At 37.0% G+C, this 21,447-nt stretch overlaps 4 protein-coding genes across 4 annotated transcripts in view; all 4 read right to left on the bottom strand.

Moving 5' to 3' along the window:
- Positions 1–547: 547 nt before the first annotated feature.
- On the bottom strand, positions 548–2,467 carry LOC134663285 (uncharacterized). The gene is made up of 2 exons (XM_063519699.1): positions 2,150–2,467; positions 548–1,910 (listed from the first exon to the last, which is right to left on the bottom strand). Exons 1-2 carry the CDS (start codon positions 2,267–2,269, stop codon positions 768–770), a joined length of 1,263 nt encoding a protein of 420 aa, XP_063375769.1. The 5' UTR covers positions 2,270–2,467; the 3' UTR covers positions 548–767.
- Positions 2,468–5,489: 3,022 nt separating this feature from the next.
- On the bottom strand, positions 5,490–9,911 carry LOC134663284 (uncharacterized). Its single transcript, XM_063519698.1, has 6 exons — positions 9,795–9,911; positions 9,265–9,301; positions 7,747–8,099; positions 7,186–7,397; positions 6,269–6,467; positions 5,490–5,768 (listed from the first exon to the last, which is right to left on the bottom strand). Exons 1-6 carry the CDS (start codon positions 9,832–9,834, stop codon positions 5,548–5,550), a joined length of 1,062 nt encoding a protein of 353 aa, XP_063375768.1. The 5' UTR covers positions 9,835–9,911; the 3' UTR covers positions 5,490–5,547.
- A 1,207-nt stretch (positions 9,912–11,118) lies between these two features.
- LOC134663283 (uncharacterized) lies at positions 11,119–12,413 on the bottom strand. The gene is made up of 4 exons (XM_063519697.1): positions 12,301–12,413; positions 12,123–12,209; positions 11,747–11,875; positions 11,119–11,351 (listed from the first exon to the last, which is right to left on the bottom strand). Exons 2-4 carry the CDS (start codon positions 12,167–12,169, stop codon positions 11,159–11,161), a joined length of 369 nt encoding a protein of 122 aa, XP_063375767.1. The 5' UTR covers positions 12,170–12,209; positions 12,301–12,413; the 3' UTR covers positions 11,119–11,158.
- Positions 12,414–15,478: 3,065 nt separating this feature from the next.
- LOC134647524 (zonadhesin-like) overlaps positions 15,479–21,447 on the bottom strand; it is a 31,575-nt gene continuing 25,606 nt past the window's right edge. Inside the window, exons 16-21 of the mRNA XM_063501875.1 lie at positions 20,856–21,044; positions 19,800–19,988; positions 19,291–19,488; positions 17,240–17,425; positions 16,520–16,705; positions 15,479–15,684 (exon numbers count right to left, since the gene is read on the bottom strand). Coding sequence (XP_063357945.1) covers positions 15,482–15,684; positions 16,520–16,705; positions 17,240–17,425; positions 19,291–19,488; positions 19,800–19,988; positions 20,856–21,044 — 1,151 coding nt within the window. The 3' untranslated portion in view covers positions 15,479–15,481. The remainder of the gene's footprint in view (positions 15,685–16,519; positions 16,706–17,239; positions 17,426–19,290; positions 19,489–19,799; positions 19,989–20,855; positions 21,045–21,447) is intronic.

The following is a 21,447-nucleotide window of genomic DNA, read 5'->3' as shown; positions in this document are numbered from 1 at the left end:
CCATTAGCCAGGACACTTAAGTTTGAAATGTACCTACCTACCTAGATTCCCAACACCGGGAGGGTAATGTCATAAGTGATGATGCAACACCTAACATTACCCAGCCAGGTGTTGGGTAGACCTAGATGTGTACGGGTAAACGCCGAATACAGATTAATGTTAAAATTTTCGGACTTCACCCAAAAGGCTCGGGTTATACTAGTTACACCAGGGTAAACTTGTAATTAACCTGCTACGACTGTCGCGTATGTGGCAACTACTTCATTTTATCTACAGTCCTCGTCAAAGGTGTAAACTTTTACACCTTATTATATTTGTGTTATGTATGGCGAAAAAAGTAAACATAATATATCTTTGACATCGACTGTACCTGAAGACCTCTTAGCAACAAGCAGTGAACTATTTCCAACGCAGTTGGGAGTGAATAACTAATACAACAAACCTACAACACCAAAGCCTAGCCTAGGACAAATTATAACAAGGTAAGTATTATAAGATTTTTAAGTGTCATTAGCAGGTATCCAACAGGTTATATCAAAACTCAGTTGTAGCAAGGGTCTTTTATTAAAGAAAATTGGCATTAACATACATTTATCAATTAATATTTAATCTATAAAATGACAATATTATCCGTAGTCAATAAACCAAAGTCAAGAAGGTGAAACCAAGTATTTGTGCCCCATAATTGCAAAATATTTGATTAATAAAAGCTTCAGAAATCATACATATCTTTAAATTATTATATGTGAATGAATTCAACATTAAATTTAAAGTACAATACTAGTATCTTTATCCCATTTATCGCGATGGGAGTGTGGAGGAGTGTTTTCGCAGTCTCCCATAACTCCTACAGCTTTCGAAATGCTTCTCAAAGAAGTGCTGCTAGCTGCTGGTATGAATTTAGATTTTGATAACGATTTCAGTCTTGGGATATGTGATATTTTTTTGCCTGTAATGAATTTATCGTCATACAATGTGTTGACAGATTTAGAGCGGCCATGAGCATTGTCCCCCTTGTTTTTCATGCAAGACAAAGGAGTTCTTGATCCACCTGAGCCTGCTGATCGAGATTTCTTAGGGGTTTCACGGCTCTCCTCTTCATCTTCATAGATGAGAATTCCGTCAGAATCCTTACCAGTTTCTTTTGTAATACCATGAATTAGCTCTGCATTGGTATTCTGGAGAACTTTAATTAGTGTATCATCAGACATATCTTCGACATTGTCATCAGTCTTATCTTCAACTTTAGAAATCACAATAGGTGTTCTTTCTATTCCATTAGTAGGGGATCTTGGGTCTTGAGGTAAAATCTTAAATTTGGCAAAATTAAGTATTTTCTGTTTATCTTCACTATTATTTTTGTTGCTCTTTGATTCTTTACTGTCTTCCTCATATTCTTCAATACTTTCTTCAATTTTTTCATCAAAGTCAAAGTTTGTTTCTAATAATTTTTTTGGTTTGTCAATGGAGTCCTTCGTAGCATTTTCAATACTGTCACTTGAAGCTGTGGATGAGCCTAATGGTTCTTCTACGTCCTTAATAGTGTCATTAAAAGTCAGATTTAGGAACCCATCACACAGGTTTTTAGGGACAATGTCAGGAATAGATTTTGGGACAAAACTATCATCAGAAGTGCTATTATTGTGCAAACTAGGACTGCCACAATCATCTATAGCTTTAACCCTTAGCATATTTTTGTCTTTCAATTCTTCGGTGTTCAGTCCTAAAACTATAGGTGTTCTCTCAAAGTCCTGAGTAGGTGAGCGAGGATCATAAGACTGTAGGTGATTTTTTATAACAGCAGATAGAATGGGATTGTTGTGAATAAGCTTGTCTTCGCCCTGGCCGTTTTCAAAGGTCTTCCGCAAGTCAACATTTTTAGTTATATTGTGCTTTGATCCACCTTTACCCTGTAACAAATGTGTATAATATAATGTATGTTGAATTTCGTAAAACATGATGCTAAGATACAATTTCACTATGAAGACATACATTTCTGATAAATAATTATCCATACAAAATGTCTATGAACTTCCAAAACAAGACCATATTCAGATAAAAAAAAATTAAGGGCGGGAAAGCATTACTGCTCGGCTGTGTAAAGCATAAAAGTGTTCCACTATACTAGAAACTAATAAACATGAATTACCTGTAAAGGTGTCCGCGAAATCTCGGGCGTAGGAGACCTTGGATCAGAATTGATTTCAGTGTCGTTTTTTTGGACCTGAACAGCTGCTTCATTTGTTACTTTGCTGGTGTTGCTTCCCATTGTCTTAGTGCATCTAATAGATGAAATTTCTTAAACGAATTGCACTAGACCACATTAAACATATCGCACATATAACTTTCTTTAGCTACTTACTACTACAACAACTTTAACAACTTCCAGTGCAGAGACAAAAAAATTAAAATAGTAACGGTTGAATGTGTCAATTTTGTTTCCTAATTTAAACGCTGATTGACAGTGACTGAACTCGCAATGCTACCACCCGCCACCCGCAGAAAAATAAAGACTACTACACACGAGGGGATATAATTGATCACGTTGTTAAGGGCACCTCAGACCTTGCAACAATCAAATCAACATCATGAATCTAGTATAACTGGATTGGGCATGAGTGGTGGGGATAACTGACAGAACGGGATAGTCTTATGTATCTTTCAGTAGGAATAGCAGCGAAAGCGCTATTATTATTTGTCCTTGTCATAGTCTCACCACCACCGTGATTGGTCGAATTCATTTGTTGCCCACCATAACAAACAAACATGAACGCTGATAAATACGACCAATCATAGCGGTTTTTAGTGAGCGTTCAGACAGAACAATCTAATTGCCCGAAATTAAATTGGCCTTATAACTGTTGATTCAGCGAGCTTATGGCCGCTTTTTTACTTTATCCTGTAGCCCCCTCCACACGGTGCTCGTTGAGAGCGAGAAACCGATATTTTGTTTTGATAGCACCAAGGTCCGTTGCGGCCGCCTGTAGCGGCTTTAAATGTTTTTTGACAATTGCGCTTTCAGCTTTAGGCGGGGGAAGAAAAAATTTTGCTTGCATTAATTCGTACAGTCTCGAAAGCTTTTTCTAATGTAGTCAGAGTAGTATAATGGACATGAATCTAGTATAACTGGATCAGGCATGAGGGGTGGAGTGAAATGACCGAACGGGATAGTCTTATGTGTCTTTCAGTAGGAGTAGTAGAGAAAGCGCTATTATTGTGTGTCCTTGTCACAGTCTCACATTTTTTTAATTCGCTACCGTTTATTTGTATAGATTATGGTGGGTAACAAATAAATTCGATCAATCATAGTGTCACATTGCGTATGTTTTGCCCTCACGGAGGCACGTGTATAGGACATCTATAGGATCCTGTACCATATGTGATCTATGGCTATGGAGGGTAGTAGACGTAGACCTCTACCTTCCATTCCCTTGGCGGTATTGATGGGTAAGTATTGGACTCATTGATCTAGAATTGTGAAGTTGTGAATAACACTGTAAAGTGGTGAACCACACGACAGATCAATTATCTGATTACCTATTAGCAATATTGAGTCAACGATATCATAGCAACGTTATTCTGTTAATTTAATTTTAACTTTTCGTAAGGTAAAGAATGCAGAAAATGTAGGTATCTAAAGGATATTTTTCAAGTTTTTTTTTATTAATAAATGAACAATCACAAGCAATTCATACTTTATTTATCGTAGGTATGGCGGTTACACACTGGTTAAAAAAGATTAGGGGAAGTCCGGGCATAGTGAACACCTTTACCTTTGACTTGACATAACAGAAAAATTTAATGAAGATTATTAAATAAAGACTTATTATGAATACTTAACGAGGAAGAAATGAAAAAAAGTATCAATAACAAGTCTTTATTTAATAATCTTTTAATTTAAAACAACACTAGCCTCCAATGTTTAATAGTTGCTGCAATTTTGAACAAAACGTAATCAAAGATATTTTATTCGCTTTGCCCAGGGTGCCGGGCAAAGTGAAACAGGCCCCCAGGCAAAGCAAATATTACTCATAAAATCATTTCAATAATATTAATTAAAAAAAGCTGTCACAAGTAACTTTTGATATATTTCCACTGATTTCATAAGCATAAGTCTTCACGGCATTTCTGAAGACATTTTAACACAGCGAATCCACGATCTGATAGCCATTTACATAACGTCTGTTAGCCAGGAGCCATCTATGTTTTAAGGGAGTTCCCTCTGCCAACAAACTGTCCTGCAGTTTGGCAGAAGAAAAAAATATGTATGTTAGGGTTTATTTCATCTGAATAAACGATTATTTATTTATTTATTTTTATTTTTATTTATCGATCTTTTTTTAATATTTATATACCATCTGTAACAAAATATTATCATAAAAAAAATTACCTAATATGTATTAGATGTTGTGGATAGTCAGTCAGTAAGAACCAGGAAAACTATACTCATCCTTTTCTTTTAGGTGCTAGTACTAGTGTAAGACAAAGATAGTATGATTATCTCTGTCTATGTTTGAAATGAGACAGTCCTTTGACAAACTATATCTTTCAGTTTTGTTTTTAAATGTGTGACAGCTGACAGATAGGTTTGCCGCGGTTTTGAACAATAATGACATTGACAGGAGATCACGATTTAGAGGAAAAAACTCAAGCGATGGAATAAGAGATTTGTATTGTTATTAATTATATAAAGTTCAAAAATAAACAATTGTAAACTAATTCGGAGTTTTAGTGAAGTGATATTTTACTAATAAATTCAAAGTGAACACGCTATCCGCTTTGCCCGATCCACTTTGCCCATTCAGTCAGTTAAAGAAATTAAGAATTAAAAAAAAAAACCGTTGGATTGTTTTAAAAGAAATGCGTTGTAAAAGGATACTTTAATAAGCAATAGAAACATCTTGAATTAAAATTCGAGATAATTACTGTGACAAAATAACATACCCTACTTACCATTCAAAATCGAATATTTTGCACTAAAAACACATTTTGACTCGTCACCGACGACGCTCACAGCGACCGCTCCCAGTGAGGCTTGCCGCTCATAGAGCGAAGGATCCTGAACATCATATAGGCGCGTGTTACGACAAAGTCGAATAGTTTAGGATTGGGAGCCCGAATTCGCTTTGCCTGGGGTGTTCGCTTTACCCGGACTTCCCCTACTGGAATTCAACATTCCTCGTTAAAGTTACATGCAAGGAATATTTTATTTTTAATTCAATTACCTACAAAATAAATATGAGTTTAACACGACTGTGTAAGTACACACTACTAAGTAGTAATAATCTGATTAAATATATAGAGTTGGTTGGTTAAGTAAGACATTATTGATGATCACATAGACTTGCAAAACCGCTTAAAGTACCTAAACAATGCAGTTGGTGACACTTTGGAGTCGAATTCCAAAACCAGCGGAATCTGCTGAACTACTGCTTTGTGGCTTTAGTTCGTTCAGTTCATTCGTCGAGGGTGTTTGAGCAAGGAAGCTGAAAAAAGTAGACGTCGTGCTCGTGCGTTGTCACGCTGCTCCGGCACATCGCTATGTAATTATGGCTTGGTGTTCCTTTTGCGAATTGGCTGACAGACGAGAGCGTGCGTCCAAGCACCTCGGCGGCAAACTGGCGTCACGCGAGAGCTTCTAAAGCCACGCATACACTTGACACGGCATCGCGAGCCTTCGGCAAGTCCGTTGCCGTTGCCGACGGTAGCGCCTTGGCAGCTGACGCGTCCTCGCTCGGGCGGCGGGGGCAGCTCGCACCATGTTCTGGCTGTGGAATTCGAAAAGTAAGTGAAAAGAAAAGTAGTGACGTTGGTACAGTCATTCACGGAACAATGAAAGTCCGGACATTTGGGATGCATACGTGGAACCGTAGCTAACACGTGAAGGCCCTATTGACACTATAATTTTAATGAAATTGAAGGGGTACACCGAGAGGATGCAGAACTTGCCTGTGTCACGGGACACGCAGAGGCAGCTGCCAGGATGTTGAGACTTAATGAAATCTAAAACATAATGGACTACGCTATTGCGTGACGTATCAAAGACTGAAATAAATAGTTTCATCCCGCCCGTCCATCGATAGGTTTTTTTAAATTACAAATGGGCTTACTCATGGTCACAAATTAGCCAAGGCGAAGACGTATGGCCTACGATGGAACGAGCTCGCCCAGAAGGTGCCTGTTCACCCTTGCTTGATTTGAAGGTTGCCGGGTTATATGAGGTCGGAAATATAGACGCCGGCAAGGAATTCCGTTATAGGTACTCTACCTTTGCAAACCGGAAGATCTCCTTTCCACTTCATATCGTCGCCGCATACTTGCGTCATCAGTCCACTTAGCTCGAGGTGTTTGTTGTAACAAGTGAAGTTGCATTGCTTGTTCTGGTCCCAGCAATGGGCTACCAAGTGCTTCGGTGTCGCACAACCCTGAGCGACAACGTGCACTTGCATTTTACATAACTGGAGATTCTGAAAGATAAAGATACCTAACTGTTATTACACTGTGTAACGAACAACTTAGGTCTGAATACTTACTTGTTGCAAATAACTACCTACGCGAGTTAAGTAGAGAATTTTTATTGTTATCTATAGTTATGTTTCTTTCATGATGATTTAAATATTGCATAGTCATCCGACTTATAAGTAGTTACCTACATGTATATGTACATGCATGTTTTGACGACTGGTCTGGCCTAGTGGGTAGTGACCCTGCCTGTGAAGCCGCGGTCCTGGGTTCGAATCCTAGTAAGGGCATTTATTTGTGTGATGAGCACAGATATTTGTTCCTGAGTCTTGGGTGTTTTCTATGTATTTATGTATGTGTATATTATCTGTGTATTTGTCTGAGTACCCACAACACAAGCTTTCTTGAGCTTACAGTGGGGCTTAGTCAATTTGTGTAAAAATGTCCTATAATATTTATTTATTTATTATTTATATGTAGGTACCTAGGCGAAGTAGCTATTAAAAACGTCAGGCCGCGTAGCCAACATGCCAATCGCTTACGCTCCGTAGCGATCGAAACGCAACTGTCACTGTCGCACTAATACGGAAGAGTGATAGAGACACACAACACACAAGGCGTGTCGTTGTCGAAGCGATATAGCGTTTGTCACTTCGGCCTCCGGTAGGCTTGGTCACGTTTTAGTCAAGTTATCTTATTTTGCTGCTACATTTCGACACTTACCTTGTTTTTGAACATTATTCGCCCAATGATCATGTGAGACCCTTGCTCCAATAAAGAGCCTATCCTCGGTCCGTACATGTGCACAAATCTTGCATTTCTGGGCGCTTTTCGTCCCGAGCACGCGCGAAGTGTTGGGCTCTGCAGCACGACTCGTCCAGATGATGCTTTTGCTACCAACGTTACGTCATGTGGGCATTTCACACATATGTTGTCTGTAAAAATATTAGAATTAGCGAGAAGTTCAAGTGTAATGAGATATTTAAAGCTTAGATATATGTGTTTATGTGGATGCATCATCTTCTGATAGTCCTCACTCACCAAGTTGGTGCAAATATGCCTCAAGCCTAAGTGTCTACTCGTAAATCTAGGAATAAGGTACCGAAAAGATGAGAACTCTACCTTCCCCCTGTATTTAATCAATGATCAATTAAGAAAAGTGTAGGCACCTACAGTAAAAAGAGACTAGCTGTATTTTCAACCATTATTACCGCTTACTTGCTTATTCTGACAATATCGAATCAAAGCGAATCGTACCGACATTTACGAGTATCATACCTCTACCATGAGCAGCAAAGGTGTCCACGTCCTTAGATTGTATTCGAGAAAGCTCTGCGCGCTCACCAGCTCGCACAACTTGTCTGCCAGGATACACGAAAGTAACTTCTTCATTCACTTTTTCCCTAACATGCTCGTTAAGATACGCGTCAGATTGATAGTACAAACGCGGGTCTTCGCGTGGCTGGTGGACTTTAACCGGGGTCTTGGAGGTTTCTGCGGTACGAGGAGGGGGTAGCGCCGGCGCGTGCTGGTACCAGCTGCTATGATCGTCATAATCATTGCTTCTTAAAATTAGCCTATCGTTTTCTTGTATATGTTCGGGATTCAGCGGTACTTGATTTGATATTTGTTTAATTCTGAAACAAACGCAAGCGATATTTTAGTCTGGCTGTTACGCTATCCATCGACGCCACTTCGGTAATCGTGTAAACATTTAGGCAATAATAGGTAAGTTTACCTATTTGCAATCTTGGAATGTTCCGCTCTCAGTCTAGTTCCTTGTGGAATTCCTATTGCGCATTGACGCAGGTACTATTTCGGTCCAATCGAAATCTATTATTGGTAAAATATTTCCCTGATTCATCTCTCCACTTATTATACAGTTTATTTATACGATCTACATTTCACAGGCGTGGATATACATAGACCGGTACATATTGCGCTAAAATGTTTAAGTAAACAAACATGTTAAGTGTAATCAAAACACAACATTGAGTATTTCGTACGATCTGTTAATTTGTGCTGTATTGTGGATTCAAACAAAATAATATTTCATAAATATCGTTCATTTGAATTTGTCTTGTCATGTTTTACAGTTAGTAATTTATTAGCATCTGTGGTTCCAAAAGTGTTGTGTTTTACTTAGGTAGCAAAGTTTTTTTATCCCTCTCTCGCAAAGCTCAAGATTTTACTTTTTGAACCGCTGGCTACGCTCAACGTGCAATTTTGGAATATTTCGTTTGCTCGGGTCCCAATTATCACGAGGAGTTGAATCTTAAATATAACAACTGTGCACTGTGTCCTTAGTAAAACATGTTTTGTAAATCGATTTTCACCCAATTTTAATGGTCAAATATTGTCTTCGTATACGTAGCCAATTCAGCCCACCGTTAGCAACTGAAAGCATCTTCAAAGCTAACTGTTTTTGTGAATAAAACATGCACGCAGAGTTGTAAAGTGCATATTATCCACTTTATGAATGAATTCCATTATGTAAGTGGTTCCATTCATAAAGTGGGTATGCACTTTTGCAGCTCGCTGTACCAATAGTATTTCTTATCAACCATTGTTTAGTTATCTTATCTCTAACTACCTACATACCTAATAGGTACCTACCAACTCTAAAAGCATAACATGCCGTAAAAAACCGCAAGACGTATGTATTGTGATTTGTAATAATATTTGAATGTTATTTGGAGTGATGATGGAAGCGGCGGCGACGCAATTATTGTAGCAGATGTAAAATGTGAGCAAATGCGAGTGTCGCGAGCCGTGCCAAGCGGAGTGCGTCACTGCACTAACCTGTTGATGTCTATGTCCGAGCGGCGCCCTAGGGCTCCTGAAAGTTTTACACAAAGTTAGGACTCAATAGAAACTTTTAGGTAGCACTGTGCTAAGAACGTAAAGTGCTGGCTTTCATTTAGAGTGAATACTTTTTTTATTACGGAGTATGTAGGGTAGAGATAGAACCCACCACAAGTGCAAGTCCAAAAATGACCGAAACATTAAGTATGTGCGTAAAAAAGTGGTCAAAAGTCCTGAAATCTATTTATTTATTTGACTTGTGGGATCACTTTGATCTTGAAAATCAGTTAAATGTGTTTTTTTTCTACACTTACTTACATCTAGCAGTCACATTTGTTCTTTTTCATCTGCTCGTTTCATAAAATATATATGGCAAATAGAAACACATACACATATAGCCATTTTAATCTTATAGTTCTAACACCCCTCTTTTTTTTTTGTGTCGGGGGTTAAAACATAATGATAAACATTTCACCAAATTCAGGAATTGTCTTATTAAAATATATAATCAAAACAAATCAACTTACCAAATACACCAACAATCAACAATGCAACGAAAATCTTCATTATGATTTGGTTACGTACATTTGCGTTTTTAGCATTAATTTTTTAACAAGTGTCATACAATTATAATAAAATTATACAATATAACGATAATGTATCAAATAGAAAAAAAAAAACAAAATCTAGAAAAATAGCAGTGCGCAAGCTCGTAACCGGCCAATGTTTGCAAAAAGCGCGCGGGAACTACTTTCACAACTAGCCTAGTCTGAAGATTGGTTCAGGAAATCAACCTTGAAACTTGAATCTCTAAAGATTCGTGCCATCTCACTTGCGCTTCAGTTGGTAAAGCATCGAGCAAAAGAGACCATACGATATTGTCTTATTATTTCATACTTTGGTTTACACTAGATATTTCATACTTTATGTGGGCGGCTACAGTCGCTTGCCAGGTTTTTTTTCAATTGGTAATAAATACTGTAATAATATTATGTATGAAATGTGTTGTGGCGTTTGTATTTTGTAAAATGTCGTGTATATTATATTAGTTTACTCATACAATTGTCTACAGTATACTCGCGCAGCAAATTCCAAATAAAAACTGGGTTTTCAATGGCTGTTACAGTTATTATGCGTGGAGGGGTAGAGCTGTTGTGATGGATTGATGATCCTACTGACTTGCGTACCTGTCATCCTCATCTTAAACAAAAAGCATTTTCACTTCGGCAGCTCAAATAAGAGTATATAAGTAGTACATTGCTGTGGGAAAACTTTTTTACAGTACATATGGGGCTACTTTTCCGCACTAGTGCGTAAAATAGCAGTTTTCGTGCGTATGTCGAAACTTTAAAGTGCTATAATATGTACTGTAACTCCCTTCGGTCGTGTTTTAATTTATCGCCACTCGTTTCGAATTTCCTCTTTTTCGCACTTGTAGGTATCGAAAATAACTATTTTAACATGGTGTAATTTATAAATGTAACCGTGCGGTACATATTTGTGTGCTTGATTTGCAGAGGTAAAAAGTAGTACCTATGTACAATACGATACGAAAGTTATTTGCACCTTATGCCTTTGAGTTCTTTGCTATGCTTATGACTCCAAATAAATGTAGAGTTATCTGCTTGCTTCGTATTTAACTCAACACTCCATAAAATACGTAACTCATCACTACATTAAACGAGATAAAATACAGTAAATGTTAATCAGGCATTTAATTACCCAAAAACAAAATACACTTATTTCATAGGTATATAAGGACAATAAGTTGCAAAACTCCATGGTCACACGAAACTGGAAGGTCATATTTCTACAAACATTGTCCAGGGAAACCGTTAAAAACGAACAGACGCACATCACCTGAATGCCAAGCCTTTATATAAGATACCCCTCAGAATTTGTTGCAGGTCTGGTAGCAGCACGGATGGAAGGGCGGGCTAGGGCACGTGAAGGTCTGGCAGGGCGGGCAGGCGGGGCAGCACTCGCCGGGGTACCACACGGTGCGCGCGTAGCGCCCGCTGGGCCGAGTGCACGCACCGTGGTTGAAGCAGTGCGCCTTGCACGGCATATCGTAGCGGCATGGCCTGGATGAAGCAAAGTTGTTAATATTTTGAACGCTATTACCGTAACCGTATGGTTTAATATATTGGAATTTCTGTATAATTTGGCATACTTATAAAAGACCTGAGATGACGTTGACCATTAAGCTGATCTGACTATGGAGAGCGGAGATCGTCATTAAAACAAGGCACTATTATTTATTCTGTGAACAAGGCAACCTCATTGACTTTCAATTTGTAAGAATCGTAATAAGTGGTAGATGATTGTTGAAAGAAAAGCACCTACAGTATGCAAAAAAAAATGTTTTGATAAAAATCTTATTCATGTAATGTGTTCAAGGTTTCAAGACAGGTATCTAGTTATTTTTAGTTACTTAGTGCACCTGTTTGACCTATTACAAATGACTGAAATGACATACATCTCCATTGGAGCGTTAGTGGGTTCACTGCAATAGCAGGCGCACTCCCTTTGAAACGGCTGGGGCCGGGGCTGCCCGCAGCGTGGCCGCTTGTGGTAGATGCTGTACTCACCGCGTACACAGCCGTACCTATACAACACATATGGTAGGTATATACATGTTTCTTCAGTAAAACTGAAGACGCTCTGACATGCTCTAGCATGCAAGTAAGAATAGTACAGGGTACAGGTGCTCCAAATTGTAAACACTAGTCCGTGTACCGGTCGACGCAAGTTACAAAAATAAACTACATATTTGGAGAATCTTGTGAACGAAGTATTTCGTCACATTTGAGTTTCAGGTAGGCTAAGAATAAAATAAAAAAAGAAACAAATACCTAGGACACGGCCGGCAGCATTCGTAACCACGAGGTAGTACAGACATCAGGCAGAATCGCAGACGAATTCAGCAAATATTTGCAAAACTACAAAAGAAAAATAATGAAATATTTTCTAATCAATTTAATAAATATTATGTACCTAACTACTTACCTTTATTAACAAGAAGGTACTAACCGTGGCGCTTTTTAATGTTTCTCAATAGTATTTTCCAATTTTTATGATAATTTGAAAATTTTATTGAATTTTTTGTATTTTTGTCTGGTTTACATATAAAAATTATAAAAAAACTGACAGTTTATTTATTTTATTACTATGATTACTGGAGGAGAGGAGTTGACTATTGTTTTGTGCCAGTTGCATAATTTGCACATCGTCAAGGAGGTACGTAAGCGGAGTAATATAGGCCATAGAGAAGGCCTACATTAGGCCGGATACACACTTGAGTAAAATTAATATAATAGTCTTCGACGTAGGTATGTTTAGATGTTTAGAGGTTTAGATGCATTGTATTTGTAAATGGGCTAAAGTTGCGTCACTAAAGTTATTGGGTTAGGTTAGGTTAGTGATTTAGCGGTTAAAATTAGAGAAAGTGTAACGTCAAACAAAATCAAGTTTACTTCTATTTAGATATGTATTTTATTTTTCTAATTAAATTAAAAGCTGAAAAATATTTAAAGGTGTTTCAGCTTTCAATCATGGGGCTTAAATGCTGAGTGTCTAAATTCTGCAACGTTCGTTATCTTGAGGAATTCAGTTACATATCTAATAAAACGAATTTCAGGTAGGTTACCTTGCCCCACATGTAGATAAAATGCATCTTTCTCATCACTTATTGAACAATCAAGAGGGCCCTTCGTTGTAAACACAGTTGTTTTAAAACAAATAACCTGCATGCAAAATACATGAACGCTAGTTTCAATATGCTATGCTGAATGCTGAAGTTAAGAAAAACATGTTTTTATTAATCTGTTGTTGTTGCCGTCCCGGTGCAAACTATATACTTAGGTATATACAGTGTGTGGCCTACAACACGGGCGAATAATTAAAACGTAGATTCTACTTCTCAAACTAGACAATGTTTGTTCAGCGACTTTTAAAAATAACTTGTGGTTTGTATTTTAAAACACTTTAAAATTTATTCAAACACGCAATGTATTACGAAAATGATTATGCCTGTACGATGACAAGACTGACGGGCAATGTCAATTAGACGGAATTTAAAGTACATTGAAAATATTATTTAGTTTGTTTGAAAAAGGGACAATTTTAAGACTACATAATTTCAAAAAGTTGTTGAACAAAAGTTTTATTGTTTGAGGAGTAGAATCTACGTTTTAATTATTCGCCCGTGTTGTAGGCCACACACTATATACGTATGGATTTTTACATGGATGTAAGCATTCATAAGTACCTATATATTTATTTGAATGCAGTAACACCTGCCTAACTACAGCGTTGTAAATACTATTGCAACCCGAAAAGGTCTAGGTACTAGGTACCAACTACACGTAGATGTATAATTTCCGGGTCCATTTACTTATGTAAGTAGTAATATTCCATGTACATATACCATTAAGGGCCACCCCACATTTGGCGTCTTTCGGGCGTCGGCGTCTGGTCAGCGCTATGGCCGCTGCTCGACGCAACTGCGCAGCGACGTCATTTTCCATAGCGCTGACCAGAGGCCGAGGCCCGAAAGACGCCAAATGTGGGGTGGCCCTTATTCGTAGCTTCTGGCGTCGAGACATGGTCGACAGTGTCGAGACACTCAGGCCGTGGGGCAAAGGTGCGCGTGGGTTCCATCCACAAGGAGCTCGGGAAGCGATTGAGGGTGAAGGCAACAGGCAACCCTCGCGCCGGCAACTTTCGCGCGCGATACAGCGCGGGATGCTGACTGCGTGACGGGTAACTGTCGAGGCCAAGGTTTAGAAGGTACATAAGTACATACTTAGTATAATTATAATATGATTCATAAATAAACTACTACTTAGTAGTCCGCCTGAACTGAGAACTATCTTAGCCAAAAACTATATAGATTAGACTCATAGAACTATATTACAGGGGCGTTCATTAGGAAGAAGGTAAGCGATCATGTCGTGTATTTTTTTTGAAGAGCACTTTTAAAAAATAAGTCACTGCAAATATGTAACAATTATAAATCAATCATTTATTTTCTTATGCTTTCATAAAATGTAGTAAAAACATGTCAAGATTGTTTACCTTCTTTGTTATGCAAAAATAAACAAGTAGGTTTAATAGAAATAATTTATTATTTGTTTAATATTCATATTCATATTTTATTTATAAAGCTAATTAATTACACGTCAGGAGTACATAAAATAAAATATATAATTACGCTAAATGTAAAGATAAGTAATCGTTTCGATATAAGCATACCTAAAGTCTATTTTTTTATTCGGTAGACTGAAATGACAGCTAATTGTATGAACATGAAATGTCATTTCATACTATTAACTGTCATTTCAGTCTACCGAATAAAAAAATAGACTTTAAAGCAAAACGGAAATACATATGTCATGTCAATCATAAATATCATAATTATTAATTAAAAGTTTACAATTCAAATAATTCCAGGCTTAGTTAAATTATTTTAAATAGAGTTAGATTAAGGTTATATTAAGGTAGTATACGTATAATAGGCATTAATAGGGATTAAAAAAACAACACACATCAAAACATACTAATTTATGTTTATAACTAGCGACCCGCCCCGGCTTCGCACGGATTAACAAATTATACATAAACCTTCCTCTTGAATCACTCTATCTATTAAAAAAAAACCGCATCAAAATCCGTTGCGTAGTTTTAAAGATCTAAGCATACAGACAGCTTCAAAGTCGCGTCCCTGTCTGTCTGTACAGACACACAGGGAAGCGACTTTGTTTTATACTATGTAGTGATGAATGATAGTGATATAAATACATTTACATGATAACGTGTGGACACTATAGGTACTTGGAAGATATTTACAATACTAAAAATCTTTCTTATGATTCTGATCATCACATTACATATAAGATATATAATTATAATTATTTATAGTTTAGGAAAACAATTAGCATTTAGGATAATCGTCTTCTCGGATACTCGTCGTTCTTCGGCGTCTTTTTATGGGGCTGAAACAAATTATTGACTATTTTAGAGTTATAATACAGCAAATCTTAAAATCTAACGAAACGGAGTTGAATTATCTCATAACTATTTGTCATATCAATCAATGTGATAATGTATTATGATCTTATCGCAGGGTATTTTTGTCCTTAAATAAAACTTTTGGTTATTTATTGGCTTCATTTCGTAAGTTCCTATTTTATTTCAAATGGCGTGTGACCATCTACTTACGGCATTCTTTTTCTGTAACACACGTATTTGTCTGAGGGTTTCTCCAATACCCTTTTTCGCAAGCACACTTCGGTTCGCAGTCATCAGGGTCGCCTTCCCAAAACGGAGGAGAGTTGTATCTCTCATCGCAATTTTCCCAGTCACCGATATGTTTGCACTTCCACACCTCGTTTGGCCTGGTGCATTCTACTGAAGCTGTATTAACAAAATAAGTATAAGTACTTACACATAAATTAATCGTGAACAACAGTATGTTGCTGATACTTTACCATATAGGTGAGGCAGCGATCTTTCAGTTTGATATACGGTAACTCGAGTTAAATTTACAATAATCTACAATAATCTATGTACCTATTTGCAATTTTGGCAGAAAAAATCAGAGCCATGTAAGTAATCATTTTATTACTATGTAGGTACCTACTTAATTTTATTTGACTACATTGATGTAATATTTTTAAAAAAATTTAAAAAGATATTTATGGCTAATTTAAGCTATAGGTTCAGCCATGATTTGTTTTAACATAAAAATGTCAACACCTTTGATTTATATGGGCTTTTTCTAAAATAAATATCGAAACCCCGATTCTTTCAAATCTGGACGTTCTTGGGCTCATTCTACTCAGAATCGACAGCACTCTCCATCCTACCATTAAAAAAAGATGTCCCAAAATTTTGTATGAAAATTGTACATTCCACTACGTCACGTTACATACAAGTGAAAAATTTTCTCATACTAAAAACGTGACGTAATGTAATGGACATTTTGGGACATCTTTTTTTAATGGTAGGATGGAGAGTGCTGTCGATTCTGAGTACAATGAGCCCAAGAATGTCCAGATTTGAAAGAATCGGGTTTTCGATATTTATTTTAGAAAAAGCCCTTATCATAAAAATCAATTGAAAACAATGATTGCATAATTATATTGAGAATGCCTAATAGTTTTCATTTAAATCTGCACAGTAAGTTTTTAAGTAATAAATGTAATAATAAAATGATTTGATATTGACAAATTATGAGTAGGTAACTTACGACAATCAGCCGACTTGATGCAGTTATCATTGAAGTCATATCTATAGTAGGGCTTGCAACCACACCCCCCAGGGCAGTCTCGTGGTGGCTTGCACAAAAGCGTTTGGTCTGACCTTGGACACATTACTTGGGGGCATTTAAATGTGCATGGTACAAAGGTCTGATTGGGGGGACAGTGGATATAATCTAAAATGGATTGAAAAATCATGAGAAAAATAGTACATTGTGCAACACGGGGCGTAAGTTAAATATTGCAAACGAGAGTAAGTTAAATCGCGACGGCTTGCCGTACCGATTTATCGACTCGAGTTTGCAATATTATTACGCCCCGAGTTACACACAATGTTTTTCATCACACTTGCGATACAAAAATGAAGTATAAAGACAAATAACTGTTAATTATGGTAGGTACTAGAAACTTCATTACTCCCTAGGGAAAACGCTTTTTCTATTACTCCCGTTAAGCCTGCGTGCAATTCCACATTTATTGAGAGAGTGTGATGAAAAATGTATTTGTTTTTGCTGATCAGAATTAAGGGTTAAGCGTTAACGTTAATACATTTCAGTTCATTATAATATTTATAATAGTGGTACCTATTTAATATTTCGATTTAGAGACGATTCAAATAGCAAAAAACATTATGGACATAAGAAATTTTCAAAAATATGCAAACATCATAAACATTAATGACAATATATCATTCAATTACGTTTCCTTACCTGCGCATGTTTCAATTTTAACGCATATTCCCCCTTTCCCCTGTTTAGATAAAACGTAGCCTTCATTGCACTGACATCCGGGGCTACAAACTTTGCTCAAACATAGAGGTTTAGTGTTTTTGCAAGTGCCTGGGCAGGGGTCACGGCAATCTTTCCAGGAGGCGTTGGGATCTTTACACACGCCCGCTGCAAAACACATTTTGATGTCAATAAAGTGTACTTATACATACCTATTTATCTTCAATCAATAATTTTAGATTTGACACAAAAGGCTACTGCAAATATAAAAAAATATGCAGTAGCAAAAATAAAAATGACTGATTATAAGAAAAATCCGGATATTTGGTAAACAAATAAATTCTATGGATTGTTATGATCTGAAATAAATGATTATTTAATTTTAATTTTTGAAGTCGACTTTTTTTGATATTTGGTCCCGTCAGCCAGGCGACAATATACCTAGTAGCATAGTTTGTTAGAACTGTTAGAGGAAATGTTAAACTACGTTTTACTAATATGCTAAGTAGATAATAAGTTTTTTATAACTGCCATAAAAATGTTTGCTTGGTTATTTTAAATACCATAGGTAGGTATATAGTAGGGTTTGCACGACGGATCCGAAATGTATGGGAAGATCCGCGGATCCGGATCCAGATCCGGATAATTTCATACATTCCGGATCCGGGTTGCAAACCCTAGTATATAGGTAGGTAGGAAACCACGATTTTAAGAGTGACCCAAGCGACCTAGCTGACGTAAATGGCGCTAACGTTATAAATAGGCATCGGAGTTTTTGTCGCATGGTAAGACTAATAGCAAGCTATGGAGTCGACATTTGCCATAAATGTAAACTCTTATTCATACTCATACTCATGATTAATTTTATTTTCACCTCAGCAGCTCGAACAAGGGTACTTTGCTACTTAAAAACAGTGAGCAAAATCGCATTTTGCTCACTGAAAGGACAAAATGAGCAAAATGCGATTTTGCTCACTCAGTGAGCAAAATGCGATTTTGCTCACTGTTTTTAAGTAGCAAAGTACCCTTGTTCGAGCTGCTGAGGTGAAAATTTAATTGTTGGTATATCTTAAGAAAACATGAGTGAATAGAGGTAAGTGATGAAGAAGGAATAAATTTTTCGGGTTTTCTAATATGTTCTCACTGCTGAGGTGAAAAATGTTGTGTACTACACGAGATCAAAGTTATTTACATCTCGTGCGCTTTTGAGTCCCTTACTACGCTCAAGATTCTAAATTAGATTCACTCGCTACGCTCGTGAATCTATTATAGAATCTTTCGCTTGCACGGGACTCAAAATAAGCACTCGAAGAAATATCAAACTTTGATCTCTTGTTGTACAAATAACTATTAATATGAGAACAGATTACTAAATAGTTACTACGTATATGAGTTTAATTTATTAAACCTCATTTGTTGCAATAGAGCCGAAAGTGAATGGAACTGAGAAAATAAGAAAATAACCTTCCACAATTAAAAAAGTTATGAATTAATTCTATCACTACTGTCATTGATTAGTTGTTTACTTGAAATATATTTTACGTTTCAACATGTGTCCGTGTATACTTTCATACTTATTTAAATGAGAAATTGGAAAGATTAATCAGATGTGCGATTTGGTCGAATCAATTTTATCAGCGGTCAGCTACACAACATTAGGTCTTTCGCAGCGATGTAGTTTGTATAGTTGTATGTTAAAATAGTTGAAATTATGAATTCATAATCTAATAGTAAAATATTTTTTTATATAATTTGACTAAGATAATATACACGACTGACCGCTCTAAAGGCATTTTAAGATAAATTAAATAAATGAGTATGAGTATGAATAAGAGTTTACATTTATGGCAAATGTCGACTCCATAGCTTGCTATTAGTCTTACCATGCGACAAAAACTCCGATGCCTAGTTATAAACTATGCCTATGATCACAAAACACAGCGCAGCCCAGCGCCATTTATTTCAGCTATCAAACGAAGGGGCACGATAATAGGTTGATTTACTGTAAGCAATGAATATTGTATGTTACTTACGACATTCTTTAGCTGGCACGCATAATCCGGTTTTCGGGTGTTTAAAATACCCTGGTTTACAAACACATCGAGGGTTGCAATTGAGAAGTAATGTGTTGCACGTTACGGGCGGAGAGTCAGCTGCGTCGCATTGCTCATTCAAGCAGGCTGAGGGGCATGGATCCCACATAGCGTTGGGATCCTTACATTTTAATGGTGCTGTTAAAAAAAGGAAATATAATTGTTATACAACGGTCACTCTAAATAGCCTGTGGGGCCCGTTTCTCAAAAGCTTGTAACTTGTAATACAAGCGGATGTCACTTTTTGACAGCTCTTGTTAGAAAGGGACATTCCACAAACGTCCATCCTGTGTACTACCTAATTATTTATCGATATATTCTATTAAATGCGATTTGTTATTCCTGTTATTTTCGCATTATTCATTGGTAAAAATAAGCTAAGCAACAACATTTCATACAGGTGGCAATGCTGTAAAGGTCGATAATGAAAAACAAAAAAATGTTCTTACGGCATTCAGAAGCAAGTATGCATTTTCCAGATTGGTCATATCTATAATTGATCTTGCATATGCACCCTGGAGGGCAGGGTCTAGGCGGGTCGCATACAGGCTGGGGTCCATCGATTTTCGGGCAGCGCTTGTCGAAACACTTGACAGCACAGGATACGTAGGTTTCATTAGCTTTGCAATGAGGTTTGGCTGTAATATTAATATGATCATCATAATTATTGTGTTCTTGTGCTGGACTAACTGGAAAAGTATTCTCTCGTAGAAAAGAGGGAACCAGTTTATAGCAAATATCAAATACAAAAATATCATTAATAAAAGTTCTGTTTTATTTTTTATTTTATTTAGTCGTCTTTTTTTATAATGGACACTTTCGGAAAATACTGATTACGTAGGTACCTACTACAATATGCAGGTAAAAGTTAGTATTATTATTATTGGGGTGGTATCGGGCCTTTGAGTGTCACGTCGACCAAGTATTGATCTATTGTGACGGCCCTTTAAAGTTCATTACTAATGCCCGTTGCATCCAGAAAATTACAGATGCTTTGGGCCGTAACGTTCTGTACCTCATAGGGTTGCAATACATGCCGCCCTAAGTAAAGTGTCATTCAATAGAACTTGCGAACTATGTAAACAAAAGTTACTAGTAATTTGACATTCAGTGTCAATTTTAGTATGGCGGTTTGTTTACATAGTTAGCAAGTTCTATTGAATGACACTTTAGGTACTTCTTTTTGACATTAGTGGTCCACAGGAACAGAGAATGTGCATTGCAGTCTCCTCTGACTCCTGGCAGAACCTGCATGTCGCATCTTGTTTCTTGCCAATTTGAAACATGTGCTTGTTCAACTTACAGTGTCCAGTCAGTATTCTAGTCACCGCGCAAGTTTTGTGCCTTTTGAGCCCCAGAAGCTCCTTAGCGATTTTGCTGTTGAACCCTTTGATTAGAGCTTTCGAGTGTACTTGTCCTTTAGCGAACTTCCACCAATCGATTGCTCTCTTTTTTTCTAAGTCGCTGAGCAAGATAAAAGTTAGTAAGCATAAGACGAAACTTACGACATAGTGACTTCTCAATACATTTCCCATTTGCATCTCGTAGATATCCTTCTTCGCAAATACAGCCATCTCGGCAAGGAGGTATTACTCTCGGGCAACCAGGCGGAATTATTAGGTCCTTACATGTTTTTGGGATACATTGACCGGGTGGACAACTTATGAGTATCTCATGGGGTCCTTTACATTTGGCTGAGAAAGAAACATATACGTACATTTTTACAACTGATCCACCCGAGACAATTTAAGTAGTCTTACACACAACCAGCACACATTTCTGCATCCCTATAATATTATAAATAACTCTGTCTGTCTGTTAAGTAAGTACTTACCTACCTCTTCACGCGTAAACCGCCCAACCGATTTAGATACAGTTTGAGGCCCGGGGAAGAACATTGGAGTATTTTTATCAATTATCAGCCCACGCAGAAGAAGTCGCGGGCAAACTAGTATAGTTTTGTATAAAGTTTTATAAGTTACATTAGGACTATTGTGCTTAAGGTCCATGTAGCCAGATTTATTACCTACGTCTTTGTTATAAGATTTTTACGAAATTTTAAACAGCATGTTCTCTTCCTTTAACTAGTTAAAGTGA

Source organism: Cydia amplana, chromosome 4 (assembly GCF_948474715.1).
Source record: "Cydia amplana chromosome 4, ilCydAmpl1.1, whole genome shotgun sequence".
NCBI classification, from domain to species: Eukaryota; Metazoa; Arthropoda; class Insecta; order Lepidoptera; family Tortricidae; genus Cydia; species Cydia amplana.
This window is presented reverse-complemented; position numbering and strand designations above follow the sequence as displayed.

Coding starts and splice junctions, on each gene's coding strand:
- LOC134663285 (XM_063519699.1), bottom strand. CDS start 2,269: ATGGGAAGCAACACCAGCAAAGTAACAAATGAAGCAGCTGTTCAGGTC. Junction 1,911..2,149: donor TTTCGCGGACACCTTTACAG/GTAATTCATGTT, acceptor CATTTGTTACAG/GGTAAAGGTGGATCAAAGCA.
- LOC134663284 (XM_063519698.1), bottom strand. CDS start 9,834: ATGAAGATTTTCGTTGCATTGTTGATTGTTGGTGTATTTG. Junction 7,398..7,746: donor GGACACCTTTGCTGCTCATG/GTAGAGGTATGA, acceptor ATATTTTTACAG/ACAACATATGTGTGAAATGC. Junction 6,468..7,185: donor GAATAATGTTCAAAAACAAG/GTAAGTGTCGAA, acceptor TTTATCTTTCAG/AATCTCCAGTTATGTAAAAT.
- LOC134663283 (XM_063519697.1), bottom strand. CDS start 12,169: ATGTCTGTACTACCTCGTGGTTACGAATGCTGCCGGCCGTGTCCTAG. Junction 11,876..12,122: donor TGCTGCCGGCCGTGTCCTAG/GTATTTGTTTCT, acceptor TGTGTTGTATAG/GTACGGCTGTGTACGCGGTG. Junction 11,352..11,746: donor ACTAACGCTCCAATGGAGAT/GTATGTCATTTC, acceptor TGCTTCATCCAG/GCCATGCCGCTACGATATGC.